The sequence below is a fragment of the Watersipora subatra genome, chromosome 3 (genome assembly GCF_963576615.1).
Source record: "Watersipora subatra chromosome 3, tzWatSuba1.1, whole genome shotgun sequence".
Classification (NCBI taxonomy): Eukaryota; Metazoa; Bryozoa; class Gymnolaemata; order Cheilostomatida; family Watersiporidae; genus Watersipora; species Watersipora subatra.
The window spans coordinates 4935402-4960695 of NC_088710.1; the positions used below are offsets into that span (position 1 = coordinate 4935402).

Consider the following 25294-nt stretch of genomic DNA (forward strand, 5'->3'; position numbering starts at 1 on the left):
ACAATCAAAACGAAACTTCGCAACGTGTAGTTTTAAACAACGCCAATACGTAAAGACATCACGTGACAAAAAGAAACTCGATTTATTTCATTACTAAAAATTATTCCGCTTTAAAGTAATCGGGCTAATATCAAGCTTCATCCGAAAGCTTTTAAGCCGTTCGTACTATGTAGCAGGAAACGGGAGTATTGCCTCTCTGGAAGAAAATAGGAAATTTTAGTATCAACGGCTACTTTCCATATCAAATGATAAACGCCGATTCGTTTTACTGGCTATATGCAAACGCCTAAACTATAATCAACACATTATCTGGTCGAGATGGGTGACGCAGATTCACTGGATACATTGTTGTGTAAGCAGACTTGGCATAACTTAAAAGACAGTCTAATAAAGGATTTGATTCTAATTTTATTTTAGTCTTAGAGCCCAAGAGAAGACGTATGCAAAGTTTCTAAATATAATGTTAATAGGCAAATCAATTAGAAAATTGAAAACTGAAGTGATACGAGCTGTTTACATATATTGTTTCGTATTTAAAATGATTAAAATTCGCTTAAGCGCCTGATTCTTTATTTCTTTGTTTATTTTTTCATAATTTTAACCAAGATGGCATACTGGCGGCAACATATTTATTCATCATTTATTGTGATTAATTTAACAGTTGAAAACATTTTGGTGCTAATAATCGCGCATTAAAAGCTGATTATAGTCTAGAAATATGTTATCTTTGCCTTGGCTAATATACCAAGTAAAACCATTGACATATACTTGTCTCTGTCATCTAATTTTAGAGCATATTTAGCAACTGTGCAATTCTTATGCAACACCTTCTCCTAACGTGCTTGAGAATTTTCAACATCTGGCAATTTGCTTCATAACGTTTCCGAAGTCAAATTGTAACAAATGGGCCTTTACGAACTGTGCAACTGCTTATAGAACAACAGGTAAAACTGAGAAAGGTGTTTTTGTGCCAAGTAAGGTTTCTAGTACTTGATGCAAACAAACAGTACTTGACAATAGGTGCGGAAATAGTTATCTCTGTTTTCTTTCCCACAGTAAATCGGGCCAGTGTAAATTTTTGAGAATGTATTCTTAGTTCCTCGCTTCTTGATTGGGTAAACACTAGGACTTTGAACTGTATTAACAGCTGCCGTTTTTAAAGAAAGATCGACTCGTTCCTATCTGGTTGGCTGACCAGTTCACTGGCATAATCTGTCACGGATTATGCCAGTGACAGATCTTACTGTTCTCTTACTGTATTCTTTACTGTAGTTCAGCACTCTTCAACTGTTGGTCAACTAATAAAACTCATCTGAATATCTTTGGCTTGTTAACTATCTCTGGCTCTGAATTATCACATAATTTAACGAGCCTAAATGTTTCACAATTGATTTCCTTGCACGTGAAGAGCTTTCAAGAGTCAATTTGAGCATAATTTTATTTAAAATATAATGACTCTAATACGCAATGGCTCTTTATGTACCGCATTAATTTAATTGAAACTCTTGTAACATTTATATTGTAGTTTGGTTTGGCACTAAATATTTAATACATGTTACTCCGAGTATGCTGTCATACGGGGTAATGTTATGATGTTACCAAATACTACATCCGGGTTAATAAAGGAGTTTATTTTAATAACCTCTGGCAATTTGGAAAATAAAATTGTTCTCACCTTTCTTTAAAACAGTTTAAACTTGTTAACATGAAGGAAATCCATGATCATAAGAATATTGTTTTAGATAAGCACTCTGAAATATTTGAAAAAACTTAACTAAATTACCACGTAATTTGTCTCCTGTATAGGTTTTAAAGAGGGAGAAAACAATTTTTAATGCTGTGTTTTCAAAACTCGCTAGGTTTCTTGTGATATGCTCATGAGTTGTTTACCAAACTGCTTATTACCTTTGCAAAGAAAAAATTGTTGAACAAATTGTGAATTCCCTAATTTATTATTGTTATTTCAACAAATATTGAAATACCATAAACTACTATAATGCTATAATGCTGCGGGGTTGAGCATTATTTTACATGATTTAGAGAGATCTGACAATGCTTGGTCGTTAAACCGTGTTTTTGTTTATCTTTTGCTTATGATTTCTAGATGAGTGCACTCAGTCGACTGACCGTGCCCTTGATGCGCAGCGAGTTTCCAAGTTCTGTGAAGCTATCGACAAAGATTTAGATGGCCCCACGACGGCTGCAAGACTTCTTGGACACAAAATACAGTCTCCACAACAGCAAGAGTCCCTCAATGCTCTCTGCGTATGTCCATAATTTTTAATTCTAGATATTATAATTCAGTCCTTACTGTTGTGTCTCGACTATTTTGTTACCTTTTGCAGTAAGCTGCTCATCATGCGATTAGAGAAACTATTGAGAGATTTTCTCTGTCAAAGCTAGTTTATTTATAGTAAGGGAAGAATGCTTTTTCAATGGCTATACACGTATATAATTGATACCAGTATTACTTCTCGCTTGACAGTCTGAAGATAAGGCCGTCGTTAGTTTGTTTTAATCACTAAAACATCTGAGAAAGGTTAAAGATCATGCTGGCTTTCGCTACAGCATCAGTTGCGTATTTATCATCTTAATTTCGAACGTTGCGGCTAGTGAGGAGCTGTGCTAGGCTATTTTTAAATAGAGGGTATAACTCCTTATTGATGTCACAGTACTTGCTTTATGAGAAGACAATGTTTGTTAGTTAGAACTTAGAAGCAAATAGATAATTATCGAAGCAAGCAGGTATTTTAGATTTTAAATAAGCATTGGATATTTCAATCTCAAGTGGAAGTTAGTGATTTCAGTTTTATTTGATTAGGAGGTCAACTGATGGCATTATAATTATGATAAGCTTGATCAGCGTCCCATTAAAATGTCCGCTGTTTTGAACAATGAGGAATAAAGGTTCAACCTCTTCAATACACATTGTCAGTTGTTGCCATTTTATCTCTCAGCGTGGTGGTGTACGAATTTAAATATTGTGGAGTGAACGCAGTTCTGTTGTTGGCATAGGTACTACTACTAAGGGCTGGTGAACACAGTATGTTGGGGTTGTCCTCTCAGTGATTATTCATAGACTTTGCGCACCCATAGACCGATGGGATCACTGAGGTTGCGCTGATATGTCGAGAAATATTGCGGCTGTCAAAGTTTCCCTATATTTTGCCAGGCATTACCGACAGTCTGTACACCACTTCAGTGATGCTTATTGGCTGCCGCATATCGTTTGATCTATATTTCCTTTAGTGACAGTTGCTGCGGGACTAGTGTTTTATTATTTCAATGTTCGCTCGCATTGTATAACGAGAATTCCATGCTGTAGATGAAAATGCAAAATGTAAATGCAGACGGGTTTTTGAATTGTGATGATGTGAACAATGTTATTACAGACGATCGCTGATGTAGTGTGGGATTACTGCAGATGTATCAGCCTTTACTAATCATAAAGGCAGCAATGTTTGTTTGAACATTAAAAAGGTACTTTTCATAAACACCAGACCATAATATCTTTGCACTATATTGGCCACAGGCTGCTCAACAAACAATATTTTACATAAAGTTGATCCTCTAATTATTTCGTTTCAACAATATAATTAAAGCGATTAGAATGTCTTCCCAAAAAGGAAAAGTGATAGATGGTAACTTTGTTTACACCAGTAAATGCCATTTGAAGCACATTAGACCATGAGACAAAAACAAAAAATGCTAACATAAATTATGTGTATTTAAAGAAAAAGCTCTTTGCATATCATAAGATGAGATTATAGTGTGTCATTGACTGTTATTGTATCTACAGTACAGTAATTTGCACCATTTTGTATCGAGTCTGTGAATCTTGTCAATCAGTCTGCCTGTCATTCTTATGCAAATTCAGGTACACTGGTAAAATAATCATTGCTATTTGAATCATTTGTAAGTTTTCACTTTTCAGTGATTTGAAAATTTGATTTTGCGAACCCGCGCTTTTTGATAACATAAAGCTTCTTTCAAATATTTAAAATTGACCCGAGTATGTTCTAACATAACCTTTAGGTTCTAATTGGTGCAGTAAGTTAGCTATATAATCTTTAAGCATTTTTGTTTATAAAAACAGTAGATTATCTTATTATTTCATTGGCTATTTGTCAAATAGACTGTCTCAACAGTTTAGCATTTGGTTCAAGGTCCTGTTTTTCAGGTGGAAAGGTCTGTTAATACTATGTTGTCAAGCTGAGTCAATTATGTCTCGCTCTTGCAGTCGGTCATTCCAACGATGACTGTCTTATGGTTTAGTCTTTATTACTGACTTCCATGCAACTCTGTTTTCCTCCTTCCCTTGTCATCTGTTTGTCTCAGGTTATTTTGAGCATCAGTTTTCTTGTAACCGACAAAAATGTAGATGCATGTTTGGTTACGGCTTGACAAACAACTAGTTTCGACCAATCATTTGCTGGTGCATAAAAATAATTGTATGTTCTTATTTGCGGCAACTGGCTAATGAATTAATGACAATCAAACTTACATCTAAAATGCTCTACATATAAAAGTTCTCTAACTTCTTGGTAGTTCTATTAAATAAAGCGTCTCCTCCAATGGTTTCTAATAATCTCACGCTTTCAAAGAACTTTTTGACTTTAAAAGGTAAAATATTCTAGCGAAGGTTGTCACTTAAGGTCAAATCTTGGCCTAGTTCTACTAAATATTAACACCGCCTGCGCGAATATAGATACTACTAAAATGTTCTTTCATATTATATACTTCGTGCGAAAGATATCCACGCTGGAAATAAATTGTGATTGGTTAAAGCATTTAGGAACTCAAATTAGCATTTAATACGTCATCAAATGATTGGTCGAGACCGCAGTTTTTTTTCAAACTTTGGCCAGATATGTGTGTGTGTGTGCGCGCGCATGTGCATTTTTCGCCAGTTTACAAGAACTTTACTGCTTCAAATGACTTAAAATTCGGTGATTCTACATAAAGGGCTGTTTATCATCATGACGTTAACAGACTGTTTCACATGCCCATGGCCCAACAGGATCTGTAAAGCACTGCATACAGGAAGTTGGCTCTGTGAGCCAGATGAGTTGCATATATGTAGCTTATTTGATTCTAATGATTTTAGTAAAATAAAAATTTCTTAAGCAATCATTATTTTTGCTACTTTCGTGTCATATTAAAGACTCTCTGGTACCCCCAGCATATATGCGCATGCCTTTTCAATGAAGAATCATCAAATTTATTTTGGTCTCCGCTCCTAAATTAATGTGTGATGTTTTTACGCTTTTTAAAAATCTCTCAACCTTAGAACTATTACGAGTCACAATATGGTATAATGTAGTTATCTGCACTCGTACTATAGAACTATTACGAGTCACAATATGGTATAATGTAGTTATCTGCACTCGTACTATAGAACTATTACGAGTCACAATATGGTATAATGTAGTTATCTGCACTCGTACTATAGAACTATTACGAGTCACAATATGGTATAATGTAGTTATCTGCACTCGTACTATAGAACTATTACGAGTCACAATATGGTATAATGTAGTTATCTGCACTCGTACTATTGTATGGTATAATGTAGTTATCTGCACTCGTACTATTGAAATAATCTTTTGCAAGCATCAATTAAAATTTCTGTTTTGTTGTTATAGACGCTTTGTCTTAAGAACGAGCTTAGATAATAAAGCAAATGATTTTGAATGGTTTGAATAATATAACACCAGCTTGATCTGACAGATCGGTTTCGCTTCGAGGTTTGGAATGACATTGAACTGTTCAACAATGTATTAGGGTTCACCTAGGCTACAGTAGTAAAAAATGTTGACTCCCAAGGTGTATTTCTTATAGGTTACAGATGAGTGTGTCAGGAAATGTGGACGTAGATTTCAAGACGAAATTGGCAAATTTAGGTTTCTCAATGAAATAATCAAGATGATTTCACCAAAAGTAAGTCAGTACTAGCTTGATCATCTCATTGCTCACAGTATTAGTAACGTGTAAGGTTATACCCTACTGGATGAAATTATTCGATAGATTTAATGATTCGCGAATTCACGTACTGGCAATTCCGCGAATTATTAAAATCCGCGAATAATTTGCTTTACTTTTCAACACAAAGGAGAATAACTACTACCTCAAATTAATGACTAACCGCTAGGCAGAGTTAGTAAACGTTGATGAGTTCCAAACTCTTTTAAAATCATCGCTGGGGCTTTGAGTTAAGCCCATAGTCAAGGCATCCCACTTCTTTACAAAATTATTCAAGGTTTTCACAAGTTATATGGAATTTGGCAGGGCGTTATCATTGCAAAAATCTCTCCTGTAGTTCTTTACGTTGAAAAAAACTCATAACTTACCACAAGTTGTTGGTTCACCAAATGCCTCCACATCGAAAAATATTCATAAAAACTCTCTGGATTCAGTCAAAAATTTATAGTTCAGCATGATGGACATAAATTTCTTAGCTAAATAAAAACCTAAACACGTGGTATCTGCATGTGAAGGTTTTACTCTATTGCTAGCTGCTTTCACAGATTATTTTTATTCCCGAATGTGTTCATCCGTGAATAACTTAGTCCGCGAATATGCCATGAAAAGACAATTCTCACGAATTTTAACTCCACGAATAATTTCATCCTGTAGGGTATATAATAATATTATTAACCTGTAAGGTTATATATACTAGTACTAGTAACATGTAAGGTTATATATATATACTAACACTAGTAACATGTAAGGTTATATGTACTAGTAACATGTAAGGTTATATATACTAGTACTAGTAACATGTAGGGTTATATATACTAGTACTAGTAACATGTAAGGGTATATATACTAGTATTAACAACATGTAGGGTTATATATACTAGTACTAGTAACATGTAATGTTATATATTTTAGTACTAGTAACATGTAAGGTTATATATACTAGTAACATGTAGGGTTATATATACTAGTAATATAGTAACATGTAAGGTTATATATACTAGTAATATAGTAAAATGTAAGGTTATATGTACTAGTAACATGTAAAGTTATATATACTAGTACTAGTAACATGTAGGGTTATATATATACTAGTAATATAGTAACATGTAAGGTTATATATACTAGTACTAGTAACATGTAGGGTTATATATATACTAGTAATATAGTAACATGTAAGGTTATATATACTAGTACTAGTAACATGTAAGGTTATATATATACTAGTAATATAGTAACATGTAAGGTTATATATACTAGTACTAGTAACATGTAAGGTTATATATACTAGTAACATGTAATGTTATATATACTAGTACTAGTAACATGTAGGGTTATATATACTAGTACTAGTAACATGTAGGGTAATATACACTAGTACTAGTAACATGTAAGGTTATATATACTAGTACTAGTAACATGTAAGGTTATATATACTGGTACTAGTAACATGTAAGGTTATATATACTGGTACTAGTAACATGTAATGTTATATATACTAGTACTAGTAACATGTAATGTTATATACACTAGTACTAATAACATGTAAGGTTATATATACTAGTACTAGTAACATGTAAGGTTATATATACTAGTACTAGTAACATGTAGGGTTATATATACTAGTACTAGTAACATGCCTAGTACTTTAGAATAGGCAGGTTTTGATGACATCACTAATCTTGTATTTCTTTTGCGATTCAAGAAGCAATTTTAATTCTCTTCTGCTGTGCTTTCCTGTAATTTGCTGTTGTTTGTCATTATAGGTAGTGTAGCTTTATTTGTTCCATTATTTACCGTGTTAATAATTATTGTATCCTAAAACAAATTCGGCCTGTTTGGGTAAGTTCACTCTACGCCTTTTAACTTGATGTCATTAGCATCGCTAAATTTGTCTGGAGAGTTTGGTAAATATTTTTGCTTTAAGCTAAAGTTATGCTTTTCTACTGTTTTGCTCTCTATATTTACCTACATGTAGATGAAAATATAGCGCATTTAGTTGGATGTATAGGCATCCCAGGAAAATAGAGGACACACACATGGTACCATTTACACTAGTATTATTATTGTCACAGATACAAAGATTATCAGTGATGATGGTTAGATTGTGTCCATTGTCCTTAGCAAAGGGTCCGGCAAGGAACATGTTCCCTGTTATTGTTACCATGAAATTCAGTACGACCTGTTTTATGAAGTGCCAGCAGTAGGAGTTATCGCACTAATTCTGGCGTACCACTGGCTTATTACTGCCCCTTCCCAGCAGTAACTGGGACTAAGACTAAGTGCTGGACTAAGACGATAGGTGGCTTCACCCAAGAGTTGACAGCCAGCCATCAAATGAAGTAGGCCCCATTTTAAGCCATTTGAGTTGATCACTGATCCTCATGCGGCCTTACCTTCACTGGTGCTCATCTTCTGCATTTCTTCTGACTCGAAGAGATCGCTGGCCTGAGAAGCACTTGGTCACTGCAAGGACTAATCAAGCATGCTTTTCTAGTCTGGCGCATATATAAACTACTACTGTTACAAAGCTGGGGAAATGCAAAAAGAGATGAGTGTACCTCTGTGTCTTAGTCTGGTCTCTAGGGTTGTTGATCAGTAGATACGCTTTCTCAGTAGCAACTATATACTGGTCTTACTCGTATTCCTATATACTTTGGTCTTTTTTATTGTGGTTTACCAGCAAGTTGCTTCAACAATCACTATTTGTAGTATTTCGGAGATAAAACATCTCCAAAGGTGAAAACAAAATGCATAGAGCTTCTCTACAGGTGGTCACTAGACTTGCGTCATGAACCAAAGATACTAGACGCTTACGAGATGCTGAAACGCCAAGGTAGGGCAACATAGCTTCCGTTCAAACCCCATACAATACTATATCTTGTGGCCCCTTGAATACTATCTATTTTCTTTTCCGTATTTTGTTTTTAACTGACAGGCTCCAATCAGCACTGCATTGTAGTTTTAATTTTTCATTCTATAATGTTTCTGATGTGTCCGAGGCTGGGAATATTTGTATATTGAAAGCAAGCTTGAATCTTTTCTTTTTGTTATCTCTGAGCATGTTTTATTTTATATTGATATACACAGGCATTATTGATGATGATCCGATACTCGGAGAGGGTGCCACAAACGGTGATGCGCAAGGTGCTGCCGCTGATCCTTCTACCAATTCTACAGATGACCAAACTAGTCAGTCCATATTTGATGATGAAGACAAGTCCAAGGTGCCTACTCAAAATCTTAAACCACATCATTTGTCATATCTATATATATCTATATATATAGTCATACCTCGACATACGAGTGTCCCAACATGCAAGAAATTTGAGTTGCGAGGAAAAATCTGTGCAAATCTCTGTCTTGAGAAGCGAAACAAATTTGAGATACGAGATGGTTCTCCATGCACTTTTCGATGCGGCTGCTAGATGGCCAAGTATGTATGAGGATCTACAGCATCGTGTGGTCCTTTATGCTAGATCAGTTTAAGAAAGTTTTAAAAAGGCCGGCTAAAAGTGAGAGTGAAAGCGAGTCGGAAAGAGCCAAGCACGCAAAAGTAAAAAATTGAAAATGAACACAAAACTGGAATTAAGTTTAGTGTGACGTAAGATTAAAACTTATTTTAAGTCTGTGTGCTGTAAGATAAGTTCATTTATGGTAATTTTAAAGTTTATGTTATGATACTGTACGTAGTGCCACAAAAGTTTAGCATTCCGAACGTGAGGTCATGTTTCTCACCCTCACACCGCTGTTAGCCGCTACCGTCTGTCTCAAAAGTAAGAACTTTATACAGTACTGTACATAGTAATGTTACATTTTATTGCAGATCATAATTACTAGATGGGTATTTGCTACTTTGCAAGCATAAGTAGTGAATTGGAACAATTAAAAACACATTTTTCCATAGTACTTTCCTGTTTTGAAATGGTTTTTTAGAGGTGGGAATGAATTAAGTTGTATTTAGTTATTTTATTTACGAAAAGTTGATTTAATATACGAGAATTGAGATTTGAGTCCTGGAAAGCATTAAGCCCATATGTCGAGGTATGGCTGAATATACACAGGGCAGAGTACAGGATGACATACAGGTGATACACGGTGGTGTGTATGGCAGTTTATGGGTCGGTTACACTGTGGGTGGATACAGTGCAGATTATGGGTTGGTTACACTGTGGTTGGGCACAGGGCTGGATGCAAAATTAAGCGTAGGGCAGGGTAAGGGGCAGAGTAGCTAGGGAAGCTGTGACTATACTAACATAAAACTATTACTTGCAGTTGCTCGCAAGACTTCTTCGCAGCAAGCATCCCGATGACCTGCAGGCAGCCAACCGGCTCATCAAAAACATGGTTAAACAAGATGAGGAGAAACAAGAGAAGATTTCTCAGAGGTAGATACACCGGTTTACTTCATCAATATGTCTGTCATTTGTTGCTCTTCTGTCTGTCTTTTTATAGCTTGAGTACCTTGCTCCAGGTTCAATCTCCTTGAGACAGTGAGGAATAACGTCAAATTGTTAAATGAGATGCTTGACTGTTATCAAATGGCTGGCGGCTCCTCGTCCTCTGACACTGCTATCATCAAAGAATTATTTAAGAATATAGAGTCGGAGAGGCCTAAGTTGTTCAAGCTGGCCAGTGATACGGAGGGTTCCGACTCGGATGGAATGTGTACGTAATATAACACCTATCTCAATCTATAGCTATGCATTCAAAGTAGAGATCTATTTTATTATAGAAAGGTACAACTAATAGTCTAAAAGAGTTTGTTGTATTGTTATAATTAGCTGTTTTGCATTCAGAAAAAAACAGGGATATAAATTAATTACAAATGTTAATTTGGAGCCGTTTTTTTCTCATAGAGTTGACAACTCTGATTAAAACACTTTCGTCTCATCAATTGTGACGACTTACTTCCTTCCTTTATGTTCATATTTGTTTTTCTTCTAAGTGTTCACTTCCATTTCCTCTGGTTTGGTTATTGGAGTCACTATTCCTACAATATACATTAGTTATTGAACTCAAGATTCCTACAATATACAACAGAACTTTATGCAGTAAATTGTTGTTTCAGGATACACAAACAAATTATGTTGGAAATTTAATAATGTTAACTTGTAATGAAAATAATGTTGTAGTATTTTAAGAATTTTATGAATTTCATTCATACATGTATAATGTTATGATTTTATTATAATAATTATTTGCGAACTAATTTTCCCTACATATTAAACGATCATGTGTTACTAAATGATGGTGAGCTGTATGTAATGCTATTCTTTTATTTGATTCCGCTTGCTTTAAACTGCAAGCAATCGGAATCGCTACATTGGCACAGGTTTTCGCATGCAGATCTATAAGTTATACAATAGAGTGATAGAGTTGAAAATATAATGATGATTTTACCTTACAATTGCGCATTATATTGCAAAGGGTTGACGACTCCTAACAAAAGTACATTGTAAATTGTTTTTAATATGCGCTTGTCTTTGTTTGCTGGACTATATTGTATGTTATTAGCTCAGGTCCTTCAAGCTAATGATGATGTAGTACAGATATCGCAGCGGTACAAAGAGGTCATAGCTCAAGGTGAGTTTTCATATGAATGAGCTTAGGTCTACTTGTAATTTAGTACAGTCACACCTCGACATACGAGTGTCTCAACATACAAGAAATTTGAGATGGGAGCTAAGTTTTCAGCAAGTTTTGCCTTGAGACACAAGAAAACTTTGAGATACGAGATAGCTCTCGATGCGACCGTTACGTGACTGATTATGAAAACAGCATTGTTCAGTCTTTCTCATCGGATCAGCTTGAAAAGTTTTAGAAAGGGCGGCTAAAAGTGCAAATGAAAGCGAGGCAAAGAGAGCTGGAAGAAGATAATAAAAAAATTAAAACGCAGAAATAATTAGAAGTAAGCTTGTGTAAGATTAAAAATTATATTTAGGTATTTTTAAAAGTTTAATTTAAAGTTTATGTTACGTAGCACCAAAGTGTAGCATAGTAAACATGTTGTTGTCAAGTCTCTCTCACACAGCGATAAGCCGCATCACCAAAGTGTAGCATACTAAACATGTTGTTGTCAAGTCTCTCACACACAGCGATAAGCCGCTACGCCTGTTTCGAAGGTAAGAACTCCACAGAGTACTATACTTTGTAATGCTACATTATATTGCAGATCGTTGTCACTAGGTAGGTAATTGTTACTCCATGAGCGTAAGTGGTGAATTATAACAATGATAAACTCCTTTTTTCTACGGCAATATCCTGTCTTAAGGTTTTTTAGAGGTTGGAAATGGATCAATGTGTTTATAGGTATTTTATGTGGGCAATATGGCTTTGAGATGCGAAAGATTTGACATCTGAGCTCGGTCCAGGAACGCATTAAGCTCGTATGTCAAAATTTGACTTTATCCCTATTTGATGACCATGCCTAGATAAAGCATAGATGCAGTAGCATAAAACCCTCTACTGTAGTTGTATTCTACAGATTAGTTACCTTGACATTTTATTGTCATAGAGCGGTTATTCGGCTCAATAAAGCCTACAAGCAGCTAAAACTTTGGATCTCGTCTGTCTGATATGTTTCCCAGTTGCCCATTGATGTTTCAGCTGAGGCGGCTGGTGACCAGAAGAAACCAGCAGCTCTGTCAGATGACTTAGCAGGTCTCGGTATGTTCATCGCCCTGCTTCTCTCTTCATTTGTGTCACGTTCTTTTCCTAGGTTAGAGCTACCACAGAGTTGGTCCACCCAAATGGTAGTTGTTATCCGTGGTTGAGTCTTGATTTGCAGTCAAAATTTCAATGCTGTTTGCATGAATAGGCTGATTTCAAGCTATCTGCTCACTCTAATCTGAGTCGTATTACATGGTTTCATTTTATACAAGTAGAGGTGGTGGAAATGAATGTCATTGACTTCAGTTTATCACGGGTCCCTTTGTTTTAGAATTGACTTCCAACTCGGATATATTCAGTGGCTTCACATCTGCCCCTGTTGCCACGACTACCCAAAACAGTACAACCAGCAGTATTCTAGATTTATTCTCAACTCCATCAGCACCTGCCATGCCTTCTGCACCCACTACTGCAGCACTTGTAACACAGGCCCCACCTGTAAGTATCATGTTAATGTGAGGATGGAAGGCTAAGGGTCAAGGACAGTAGCTCTACTTCTGTTTTGGTGTGTTTGCTCATTTCTATTTTTTATTTCATTCATTTCTTTTATATAATTTTTCTACTTGTCTTATTTCACAGCTGCCTTTTAGACAATTGTGAGCTTCATGCTTGGAAGTGATTTTAACTTCCCGCGTTGCACATTTTGCAGTTGCTGCTTTTAGTGCAGGTTTAGCTAACATCACATTTGTTGCGATTTTCTGGGTTTTATCAATATCTCTAAAATAATGGGTAACGATATAAAATTGGGCTTATAATGACTGAATTTTTGGATGAGGATTGGCTGACTTGAAAGATGGTGTGGGGTACCGTGATGGCAAACAGATGGCAGTCGGTTGACTGACAATTATCAATAACAGTTGGTTGTGGTGAACTTCAATTGGTTGTCTTTATTGTCTTGTAGTTAGTTTTGTCATTACCGGTATATTTTCTCCAGACCCTGGAGACTTGTGAGGTGTTTGTTACCTGCAGTATAAATTGACATAGCAAGTTAAACATGACAGTTATACAGACTTAGCGCACATCATGCTTTTTCACGCTCCATTCACATTTTATTCTATAAGTTCATTTGTTAAACTGCAAACTGTACGCTGAGAAATTTGTTTGTGAGATAATTTGTCACAAACAAATTATCTCATGATAAAATGTGATATATTTGTCTCCCTTTCTTGTACTTGTAATATTAGTCTGTAGACAGTGATGGACCTGTTCACTCCCCTTCTAAATAAACACATTTTCATATGATAATTATAGCATTATCATGTGATGTACACAATTTGTGTAACACGGTTGTCATAGTTGCCAACAAACTTGACAGCTCGGTAATTAATATCTATGATCGAGTACTTCGCTGCCAGCCACCCTTGTTGTATAATTCCAGGCTACTATGTATCACCCCACATTACCATTAGTCAACCACAGCGCGCCTACATTGGCTGCACAGCATTCAGTTCCTTCTACTGCGCCATCTGTAGTGCCACCTGTTACCAAAGCTACTTCTAACCTAGATGATCTTTTCACCTTTAACACCGCTCCTTTGGCTGTGCAGGTCTGGTTATTGTTTCTAACAAGCTTTCTTGTGTTATTTGTCTGCCTCTTTGCCATAGAGTTCTTTTTTCATAGAGTCATTTCATTCTCATGTGATTGCCATTTTGAGTATGCACGCTTTTCACAGACACGCTTCGATTTACTTGCCAATAATTTTCATAAACCTTTCAACATTTATGTTTGCATTATCAATATGGCTGTTGGGACTCACTATTCATCTGGTTCTGCATAGCTTTTTACTGTTTTAGCTGGTTTACAAAGATGTTTTGGTTTGCTAAAGATTAGCACCTAAATAGGGGTGGATATACAGAATGGTTAGTACATGGCTCTTGTCTATTTTAGCCATTGTCTGTTGCCTCAGCCACTCCCTCTGTCTCAGCTTCAGCTAACCCGGCTTCAGAGTCTGGTGATGATATTGGACTTCTATCACTGGATGGCCAAACAGCCTCTAATGCTGGGTTGGCTGCTCCTCTGCTGCCTTCAAACGATTCTGTCTCATGTATGTATTAAACCGAATTATCCAGCTGCATTTAGATATACGTTAAATCATATGGTTTGTCTGATGATCAAATTTAGTGACGCACTTTATCTGTTTTCTGTCTCTGTTTACAAGAGCAATCACTCATCGCTACTCTAACCTGTGTTACATAGTAACACGAACTATGATAGTACTATTGTTAAAATGTTGTTATCAGCAGCAGTGAATAAACATTTACAAAGTAAAAATGTATCCAAGAATCCTAGGCTAGAGATGTATACAACACAGTATTGTACATGTATATCGATAGCTATTTCAGAAACAAATGCTTAATAATGCCCTGAGCTCCTCCAACTGTAGGCCAGCAACTCTACATAGCCATAAAGTCGTAGTGTCTTTATTCTTGCAGTGTTTGACACAACGAGTTCACCCGATGAAAACCTGTTTGACTCCGGCAAAAAGTCAGCCATGGAAGACCTCGATTTTCTGGGTCAGGATTTACTGCAGAAAACTAAACCTGCTCAACAGCCAGTAATACCAAAGTAGGTGTCACGAGTGTCGGTTTCGCTGATGTAAGTCTCATGAGTGTGGACTAGGGTTGTCTAGAGTCTGTGGTTGTCATATGTGTAGATGCCATTGGTGTAGGTTTAATAAGTGTAAGTGTCACAGGTGTATGCTTGATGAGTTTAGGGGTATCGGTGTTATTGGATGACTATTATTCATACAGTAACCATCAGTGTGGATTCCACGAGTAAAAGTACCATGGTACGTATTAATGCCATTGCTGCAGGTACCATCAGTATTGGTGTCATTAGTGTAAGTGTTGTCAGTGTTGGGACCATCAGTGTAGATGCCATCTGCGTAGATGCCATCTGCGTAGATGCCATCTGCGTAGATGCCATCTGCGTAGATGCCATCTGCGTAGATGCCATCTGCGTAGATGCCATCTGCGTAGATTCCATCTGCGTAGATTCCATCTGCGTAGATGCCATCTGCCTAGGTGCCTTCAGTGTAGTTAACATATGTACACCTGTGTGGATGTAAGTGGTGTGAGAATTTTCAATGGTAGCTTTGCCAGGGTAGGTGATCTGTGGTTGCTATGAATGTTAGCCTTGAATACGCGTGTGTCTGAGAGCTGCCAGCATTAGTGCTATCAAGCATTAATGTTTAGAGATATAAGCTATCTGGGGCTGACAGGCTAACATGCAACTCATTTCTTACAGGATATATTTTGCACTGTTTTATCTATCTCACACGCAGGGCCGCACCCAGCCAGCCAGCGAAACAATCACTCAACCAACTTAAAGCATCAAATGTTGAGAAAAGTCTTTCAGCTAGTGTGCCTTCCGCGCAGCCGACAGTTTCAGCACCAGTAATAGTGCAACCCTTGACTAACATACATGTGCCCATCACCACTGTCAAACCAGGTCTGTTGGCTAAATAACATTTCACTTCTGTTCATTGTAAACTAATCGATTATACTTTGTGTTTGTGTGTTTTTAATTACTTCAATTTATGGTAAATCTACTGTGTTTCAACCGTAGTCTAAACACTATTGTCTGTTATTTTTGCAAACAGGGGAGCTACCTCCGCTCTCCGTATATGACAAGGACTGTGTGAAGCTGGTTATACATTTTGCTCAAAACAAGCCCCGCGAAGATGTTGCTGTTATGGTCATATCAATAACTTCTACCAGAGACACAGCCATTAAATCTGTTATATTCCAGGCTGCAGTTCCCAAGGTGATTGTTTTGTTTGTTCATATTCTATGGAGTATACTACTGTGTACTAGTCTATCATATTTACTACTGTGTACTAGTCTATCATATTTACTACTGTATACTAGTCTATCATATTTACTACTGTATACTAGTCTATCATATTTACTACTGTATACTAGTCTATCATATTTACTACTGTATACTAGTCTATCATATTTACTACTGTGTACTAGTCTATCATATTTACTACTGTATACTAGTCTATCATATTTACTACTGTGTACTAGTCTATCATATTTACTACTGTGTGCTAGTCTATCATATTTACTACTGTATACTAGTCTATCATATTTACTACTGTGTACTAGTCTATCATATTTACTACTGTATACTACTCTATCATATTTACTACTATGTACTAGTCTATCATATTTACTACTGTGTACTAGTCTATCATATTTACTACTGTGTACTAGTCTATCATATTTACTACTGTGTACTAGTCTATCATATTTACTACCGTGTACTAGTCTATTATATTTACTACTGTATACTAGTATATCATATTCACTACTGTGCACTAGTCTATCATATTTACTACTGTATACTAGTCTATCATATTTACTACTGTATACTAGTATATCATATTTACTACTGTATACTAGTCTATCATATTTACTACTGTATACTAGTATATCATATTCACTACTGTGCACTAGTCTATCATATTTACTACTGTATACTAGTCTATCATATTTACTACTGTATACTAGTCTATCATATTTACTACTGTGTACTAGTCTATCATATTTACTACTGTATACTAGTCTATCATATTTACTACTGTGTACTAGTCTATCATATTTACTACTGTGTACTAGTCTATCATATTTACTACTGTATACTAGTCTATCATATTTACTACTGTGTACTAGTCTATCATATTTACTACTGTATACTAGTCTATCATATTTACTACTGTGTGCTAGTCTATCATATTTACTACTGTATACTAGTCTATCATATTTACTACTGTATACTAGTATATCATATTTACTACTGTGTACTAATCTATTATATTTACTACTGTATACTAGTCTATCATATTTACTACTGTGTACTAGTCTATCATATTTACTACTGTATACTAGTCTATCATATTTACTACTGTGTACTAGTCTATCATATTTACTACTGTATACTAGTCTATCATATTTACTACTGTGTGCTAGTCTATCATATTTACTACTGTATACTAGTCTATCATATTTACTACTGTATACTAGTATATCATATTTACTACTGTGTACTAATCTATTATATTTACTACTGTATACTAGTCTATCATATTTACTACTGTGTACTAGTCTATCATATTTACTACTGTATACTAGTCTATCATATTTACTACTGTATACTAGTCTATCATATTTACTACTGTATACTAGTCTATCATATTTACTACTGTGTGCTAGTCTATCATATTTACTACTGTATACTAGTCTATCATATTTACTACTGTATACTAGTCTATCATATTTACTACTGTGTACTAGTCTATCATATTTACTACTGTATACTAGTCTATCATATTTACTACTGTATACTAGTATATCATATTCACTACTGTGCACTAGTCTATCATATTTACTACTGTATACTAGTCTATCATATTTACTACTGTATACTAGTATATCATATTTACTACTGTATACTAGTCTATCATATTTACTACTGTATACTAGTATATCATATTCACTACTGTGCACTAGTCTATCATATTTACTACTGTATACTAGTCTATCATATTTACTACTGTATACTAGTCTATCATATTTACTACTGTGTACTAGTCTATCATATTTACTACTGTGTACTAGTCTATCATATTTACTACTGTATACTAGTATATCATATTCACTACTGTGCACTAGTCTATCATATTTACTACTGTATACTAGTCTATCATATTTACTACTGTGTACTAGTCTATCATATTTACTACTGTATACTAGTCTATCATATTTACTACTGTGTGCTAGTCTATCATATTTACTACTGTATACTAGTCTATCATATTTACTACTGTGTGCTAGTCTATCATATTTACTACTGTATACTAGTCTATCATATTTACTACTGTGTACTAGTCTATTATATTTACTACTGTGTACTAGTCTATCATATTTACTACTGTATACTAGTCTATCATATTTACTACTGTATACTACTCTATCATATTTACTACTATGTACTAGTCTATCATATTTACTACTGTGTACTAGTCTATCATATTTACTACTGTGTACTAGTCTATCATATTTACTACTGTGTACTAGTCTATCATATTTACTACTGTGTACTAGTCTATCATATTTACTACTGTGTACTAGTCTATCATATTTACTACTGTATACTATATCATATTTACTACTGTGTACTAGTCTATCATATTTACTACTGTATACTAGTCTATCATATTTACTACTGTATACTAGTCTATCATATTTACTACTGTATACTAGTCTATTATATTTACTACTGTGTACTAGTCTATTATATTTACTACTGTGTACTAGTCTATCATATTTACTACTGTATACTAGTCTATCATATTTACTACTGTATACTACTCTATCATATTTACTACTATGTACTAGTCTATCATATTTACTACTGTGTACTAGTCTATCATATTTACTACTGTGTACTAGTCTATCATATTTACTACTGTGTACTAGTCTATCATATTTACTACTGTGTACTAGTCTATCATATTTACTACTGTATACTATATCATATTTACTACTGTATACTAGTCTATCATATTTACTACTGTGTACTAGTCTATCATATTTACTACTGTGTACTAGTCTATCATATTTACTACTGTATACTATATCATATTTACTACTGTATACTAGTCTATCATATTTACTACTGTGTACTAGTCTATCATATTTACTACTGTGTACTAGTCTATCATATTTACGACTGTGTACTAGTATATCATATTCACTACTGTGTACTAGTATATCATATTCACTACTGTGTACTAGTTCATCCTGTTTGTGTCTTAACATTATATACTTATCTGCAGTCCATGAAAGTGAAGCTTCAGCCACCTTCAGCTACAGAACTCCCAGCTTATAACCCGATTCTCCCGCCCAGCGCCATCACTCAGGTTCTTCTGCTGGCCAATCCAAATAAGGTTTGTACATGCATGTTCAGTTGAAACTTCACCTCACCCAGTTTTTTTCACTTCTATGTACAAATTTTATCTTATAATACTGGCTATATTGTTGTTTCAAATTTCAAAGCAAATGATATGTTATTCTATGAGCAACCATGTTGTGACTTTTTATTCCATCCATCACCCAATAACTAGGAATTGTCACGCCTCTTCATGCATTGCTATCATCAATGTGTAAGGATTTTGTTGAGAGCTCAGAGAAAGAAGATGGATTGGTTAAACCTTTTCGGATTTTCATAGATCCAAGTGCTCTGCATTTAAAGTTATTTGTAGAAGTTAGATAAAGTTTATTAAATCATTTTAGCATATCAGCTTGCGCATTCTCATCCATTACTTTCTGTGTTGTAGGAGAAAGTGAAACCTCATCTAGTACTTCTTGTGTTGTAGGAGAAAGCGAAACTTAATCTAGCAATTTCTATGTTGTAGGAAAAAGTGAAACTCAAGTATAAGCTGTCCTATCTAGCTGATGGCATATCTGTAGCCGATACAGGAGACATAGCAAACTTTCCCCTCTGACCTGTAGAACACTTTCTCTTATTCAGCTTTTATATGAATTATACTTCTCATGCTTTCTTATAACTTACCAGCTGAGCACTGAAGGTGCCACTTCATCCAGGGTGCGCTATCCCCATGCAATTAATTATGCTATTGGTTACGCGCCACACCCCTCTTCTACACCCATGTCTTGTTTATTTTATGGTATTAATATATTTTTGCTGTAAAAACAGTTCTAATCTTGTTTATGTGCAGTTTGACAGTATCAATTAAGGCATGGGTTTTCTTTATTGTGGTATCGTCTTATCTTGTAAGTGTAGCGAGATTATTTGACCATCTGTTTGGACAATTGCTCTCTGTACCGAGGCATGTTGCAACTTGAAATTTCCAAATCTATCTTATACTCTGTGTTAATCGATGTCAAGGTATACGAGCTGCATGAAGTTTTCTTCCAAATGTGTGACACTTTTGGAATCATGTCAATTTCTAGTACATGTATAATATTAAGTTAGCGAAAAGTATTGAAGTGACTTCAAACTATATAAGAATATTTGATATTTAGCCAGTAGAATACCACAATGGTACTTGATAATTTTCTTGAGATTTTGTTGGAGCTCCTATGTTGTCTGCTTGTCTCGAATATGATAAAGGTTAGTACACCAAACCCATGGCATCTACTGTATAAGATGTGCAAAATTCATTAAGTTTGACTAAAAAACAACCTAATTGATGGTTTGGTTTATTGATGAGATCATACCGAAAACAAGCAGTTTGCACACCAGGCATGCAGTAAGTGTGACTGAAGCAACTATATACTCTAGTTTAAACATATTCAAGAAGTCTGGCTTCAACTGTCGTACCATAGTACATGTGGCAAGTATAATTAATGTGGGCGACAAACTAAGTTTATTCATGTTTTTTGAAGCAGCAAGTAGTTGAAGATCGCTCGAAAGGTGTCATATATGCACATTTGGTGTGGTTAGTTTTCATTGTACATACAATGATACGCGCATGTACCTGAACTGTTCACGCCTGTGTTAACAGGGGAGTTGTCTATTCAATAGTTATGCGTGCCTCGAAACATTACCGTGAAGGCGATTTCTACAAAAGAATGTGGCCATAAAACTATCTCGCCGCGTAAAGAATTCTATGATAAGTGCTGATTGGACACATTGCAGGGTCACAACGGGGTTAATTAAAAAGTCTCGTGGATGATTATTGTTAATTAATGAGTGAGTGCGTATTACTTCAATCATACCTGGCTTTGGCTAAAGAGCAACAGTTGCTCATACTGTTTTTTACGAAACGCACAAACTTGCTTTTATTGCTGCTATGTTTTGGTTTTTCGAAATAATAGATTATCGATGACTGCTCCACATTTTTCGGAAACTCCAATATGTCTGCATCTGGTAAGTCTAGCGTGCAATTATTACGCCCTTGATGAGTATGACCTTTAGGCCTATTAGTGCTTATTAAAAATGTACGACTGAAACCCTAACAATCTTACTTTATAAATGCTTTGATTTATTGTTGCAAAGCTTTGCGTGTGCATATCATTCGCTACTGATACACACACGGTCCACATTAACTTTATTTATTTTTTATTACTTTTGGAATCTAAATTGAAAATTTTAATTATTAATTATAATCTAGTTTTTACAAAAACGAAATGATTATTTTTCAGCCTGCTGAGTTAAAAAGATAAATCAGCTTTTTTATGTTTGTTTCTCAATTATTGAGATAACACCCCGTAGTAACTAGCAAGTGGCTGTGATAAGTCTATTATAGTTAGTGATTTTGCTCTAATTCTCAACTCTGCTGTGCTTTTGTATCATAGATCAAATAATCACATTTTGAATGTTTCTGCAGGCTTGGGCACTAAACTTGGATATGTTCACAGAAAGTTGACAAAGATAGGCAGTTGGACAGCAGAGTCGAACAAATCTAGTGAATGTGATGTGGTTATACAGTTTCCAAAGAATGCATCAACGAATACTATTGACTGGCTTGCTGGTGCCATAACGAAGTCGGCAAATGGCCTGGTTATTAACATCTGCAAACATGAACGAACTGGACTAACAAATATGCTTGTCTCATGTTCATTCCAAGGGTATGTGGCTAGTTATTGCAAAGTGTTTTTTATGACACTGCCCATACCTGTTTGACTTTGAAGTAATCTGTCACTAGTTTGGTTGACTCTGTGCTATACCTGCACATTAGCATAGGTTACAGTGATTGCCTACTAACTGTTTTTAATGCTATTCGGGTTGTCAGGATCACGATTCTTCGAACCTGTCCTTGAGTGACAAGGGGTGAGATGTTTATAAAATGTTCTAAAAATGCATTTTTAGAATGGTATTTAAATTTGACACCGTGTAGAGCTATAATGTCTAATCAAAATGTTTGTAGGCTACTCATTGAGTGAAACCCGTTGGTGAATGGAAGAAACTTAGTAACCATATACATAGCCAACTACATAGCCATACATTAACTACTGCCACTGTCATTCCCAAAACAAAAACTCTAGGTTAATATCAGTAAAAATGAGCCTTGGTATATAGCTTTAAACCTTGCAAATACCTGTCTCAATAGATGTACATGACCAGGTGTTGATTAATAGATGTATCCATTACTGCATAGCAGCTGATATAGGCACCTTTAGATGGATTTTTGTAAATGTGTTATCAGACCTGTCAACCTGGTGCTATGCAAATGAGGGAGAAATTAGCCTCTAAAGCCTCACCCGAGCGGACAAGTTGTTAAATGGGGACCTAGGCAGGTTAAAATTGGATTTCAGCTCTAAAATTATGCTTAACTCATATCCCAACTACCCTTAGTGCTTGATGCTATGATGGCAGGGCTGTATCTACCTGTTTGGGAATGGTACTGCGGGGAGAGTTCGAGAGGGGTGCCGAGCGCCCTCTCTGTAGGGGGGTCCCCAGGAAATTTTTTAGTATAACTAGTCAAATGGTGCAAATCTAGCACACTTGGCTCCTGATGGGGCAAATGTTCTAACAGTAAATTTGACATTATAAATCAGTTTTCTAAATATAAAACTGTTTATTGAGATTGTCTTTAACAACGCTTATTAAAAGTACAATGTGAATGGAAGCTGCTAAAGGGGTTGGCCACAGCTAGCATGAGGTAGAATTATCACCAGGTACAATGCTGAATGGTGTAGGAGACGAGTAGTCTCCTATGAAATAATTTAAATAAATAAGATTGTGAAGTTAAAAAGTAAAATTAATAGAGCACCGTGTTAAAAATAATGCGCTTATACTATAGTCTATAATACTGAGCAAGTAGTAGATTTAAGTTTGAGCTATGCATGTTACATGCATCGCTCAAACTTAAATTCATTTCTATGAACAAATTATTTTGTACATAAGCATTAATTTACATATCTACTACTACAAAAAGAAATACAACCATGCGCAATTGTCTCTGTATGAAAAGCTTGGAAGCATTCCTTTCAGTAGAGTCCAACGCTATAACGTTGCCGAGCGAGCTACCATAACGATCGTTTTTTTTTGTATATTTCAAGTATACCAAAAGTCCAAAAAGTTGACATCACTTCTATCATCTGAATTATTTTTATTCTGATCAGACAAAAAATCACTAACGATCGCAGGATCAAATATTTTTTTATTTTACCGTTGTGAAAGTCGAGCCGATGTTGACTGGGTTTTCCAACTTTTATTCTTTTCCAAGGAGGCGCGATTTCTTTAGCTTTTAGCACAAAGCAACGCCTCTCAGATAATCGTTTCACATTGTAATTCATCGACTAATACGTATCTCATTGATGATACAGTATTTAAAACTTACTAGCATTCATATATTTTGCCTCTCGCTCGCGGGCCACATAAAATGATTTACCGGGCCCACATGTGGCCGCGTGCATTGTGTTTGACACCTGTGGACTACTTCAAAGGCCATAAAATTACTGAACGATGATTCTGTACACGAAACCATAAACAAGTGTCTTTGGCGATACAACGAGTCTTTCGTTATCATTAGATTACGCGCTTCACGTTAATGATATAGCGACTGGTAAATAAATGGCTTGGTATGTTATTCTAGAGCACAAAACATAAATCCGGGAGTTTAACGGGAGGTTTTATGTTTGCGGGAGGGTAATATCAATTCCGGGAGGGTCCCGCAAAATCCGGGAGAGTTGACAGCTCTGTGTTATTGTTACATTGTTAGTAATTTTATACTTAATCACTGCCGCTCTCTATCTTAGCCTGTGAGCCTTAGCGCACTTATCTTCAAGACTCACCGCATTTGGTAGCCGGCTATCTAGTCAGCACGATTGCTGAGCTTGTCACATCTTTTCAGGCTTCTTAAGGGAGCAGAAGAAATTTTGTTGAAGAAAAAACTAAAAGACAAACATGGAGGTCAGCTCCGGGATTTCTTTGTCGAAGATTCTAAAATGTATGAGGATGTCGATCGGCCTTCATTATTCTTCACGAGTCAGGAGCGTCAGCAAGTTATCCTACACCTCATCAACAATATCAGGCTAAACCATACAGACACGATAGAGGGTCATGTGATGCTTGAAGGCCAGGCTATTGGTGAGTGAATCTCGGGCAGACCTGGCTAGGAATAGCTTGAGGATGGATGGCTTTATTTTTATTTCACAGAGTTATTGCGTATTCATAGCTTCATGAAAAATTGTGCTGAGGAGCTGACCTGAGTTTACCTTTAAAATAATTTGTGTGAGAGAAGTTGTCTCTCTTAGTTTCATTGCAAAGTTTTATTTGGTAATTGTAAAATATGCCAGCTACTTAGTTGCTATATATCAACGATCTCATGATATTGTCCTACAGGTGGTTGGGATATCTCAAAGCCATCAAGTAAATGCCTGTCTTATTTATTTGCATGGTTGATTTGATCATGAGGGAGTTGGAAAGTCAATCAACACTATGGTAACAATTATGTGGGTGCCTAGGGGAAGATGAACTAGTTGGCTAAAGTCGATGCGTTGTCTAGGGTAGCTCAATGTGTACAGCACAAATAATGTGACCCAGATAGTGAGATGTATTTGTATAGACAATGATTGGTATATACTCATAAGCTCCCGGCGGAATGGCAAGTCTTGCTTGTTAATTGGGACCAAATGAATTAAATTCAGCTAAATGGACGTGCTAA

At 35.7% G+C, this 25294-nt stretch overlaps 2 protein-coding genes across 2 annotated transcripts in view; both read left to right on the plus strand.

The window, feature by feature from the left end:
* Positions 1–208: 208 nt before the first annotated feature.
* Positions 209–20704, plus strand: LOC137389682 (ADP-ribosylation factor-binding protein GGA1-like). The gene is made up of 17 exons (XM_068075761.1): positions 209–352; positions 2105–2265; positions 5842–5940; positions 8692–8815; positions 9070–9206; positions 10255–10367; positions 10454–10647; positions 11497–11565; positions 12589–12648; positions 12923–13089; positions 14030–14197; positions 14539–14695; positions 15084–15216; positions 15935–16101; positions 16253–16416; positions 19496–19606; positions 20075–20704. Exons 1-17 carry the CDS (start codon positions 319–321, stop codon positions 20162–20164), a joined length of 2148 nt encoding a protein of 715 aa, XP_067931862.1. The 5' UTR covers positions 209–318; the 3' UTR covers positions 20165–20704.
* A 686-nt stretch (positions 20705–21390) lies between these two features.
* The window catches only part of LOC137389724 (anoctamin-8-like), a 37963-nt gene continuing 34059 nt past the window's right edge, over positions 21391–25294 (plus strand). The window contains exons 1-3 of the mRNA XM_068075806.1: positions 21391–21552; positions 22013–22253; positions 24482–24717. Coding sequence (XP_067931907.1) covers positions 21540–21552; positions 22013–22253; positions 24482–24717 — 490 coding nt within the window. The 5' untranslated portion in view covers positions 21391–21539. The remainder of the gene's footprint in view (positions 21553–22012; positions 22254–24481; positions 24718–25294) is intronic.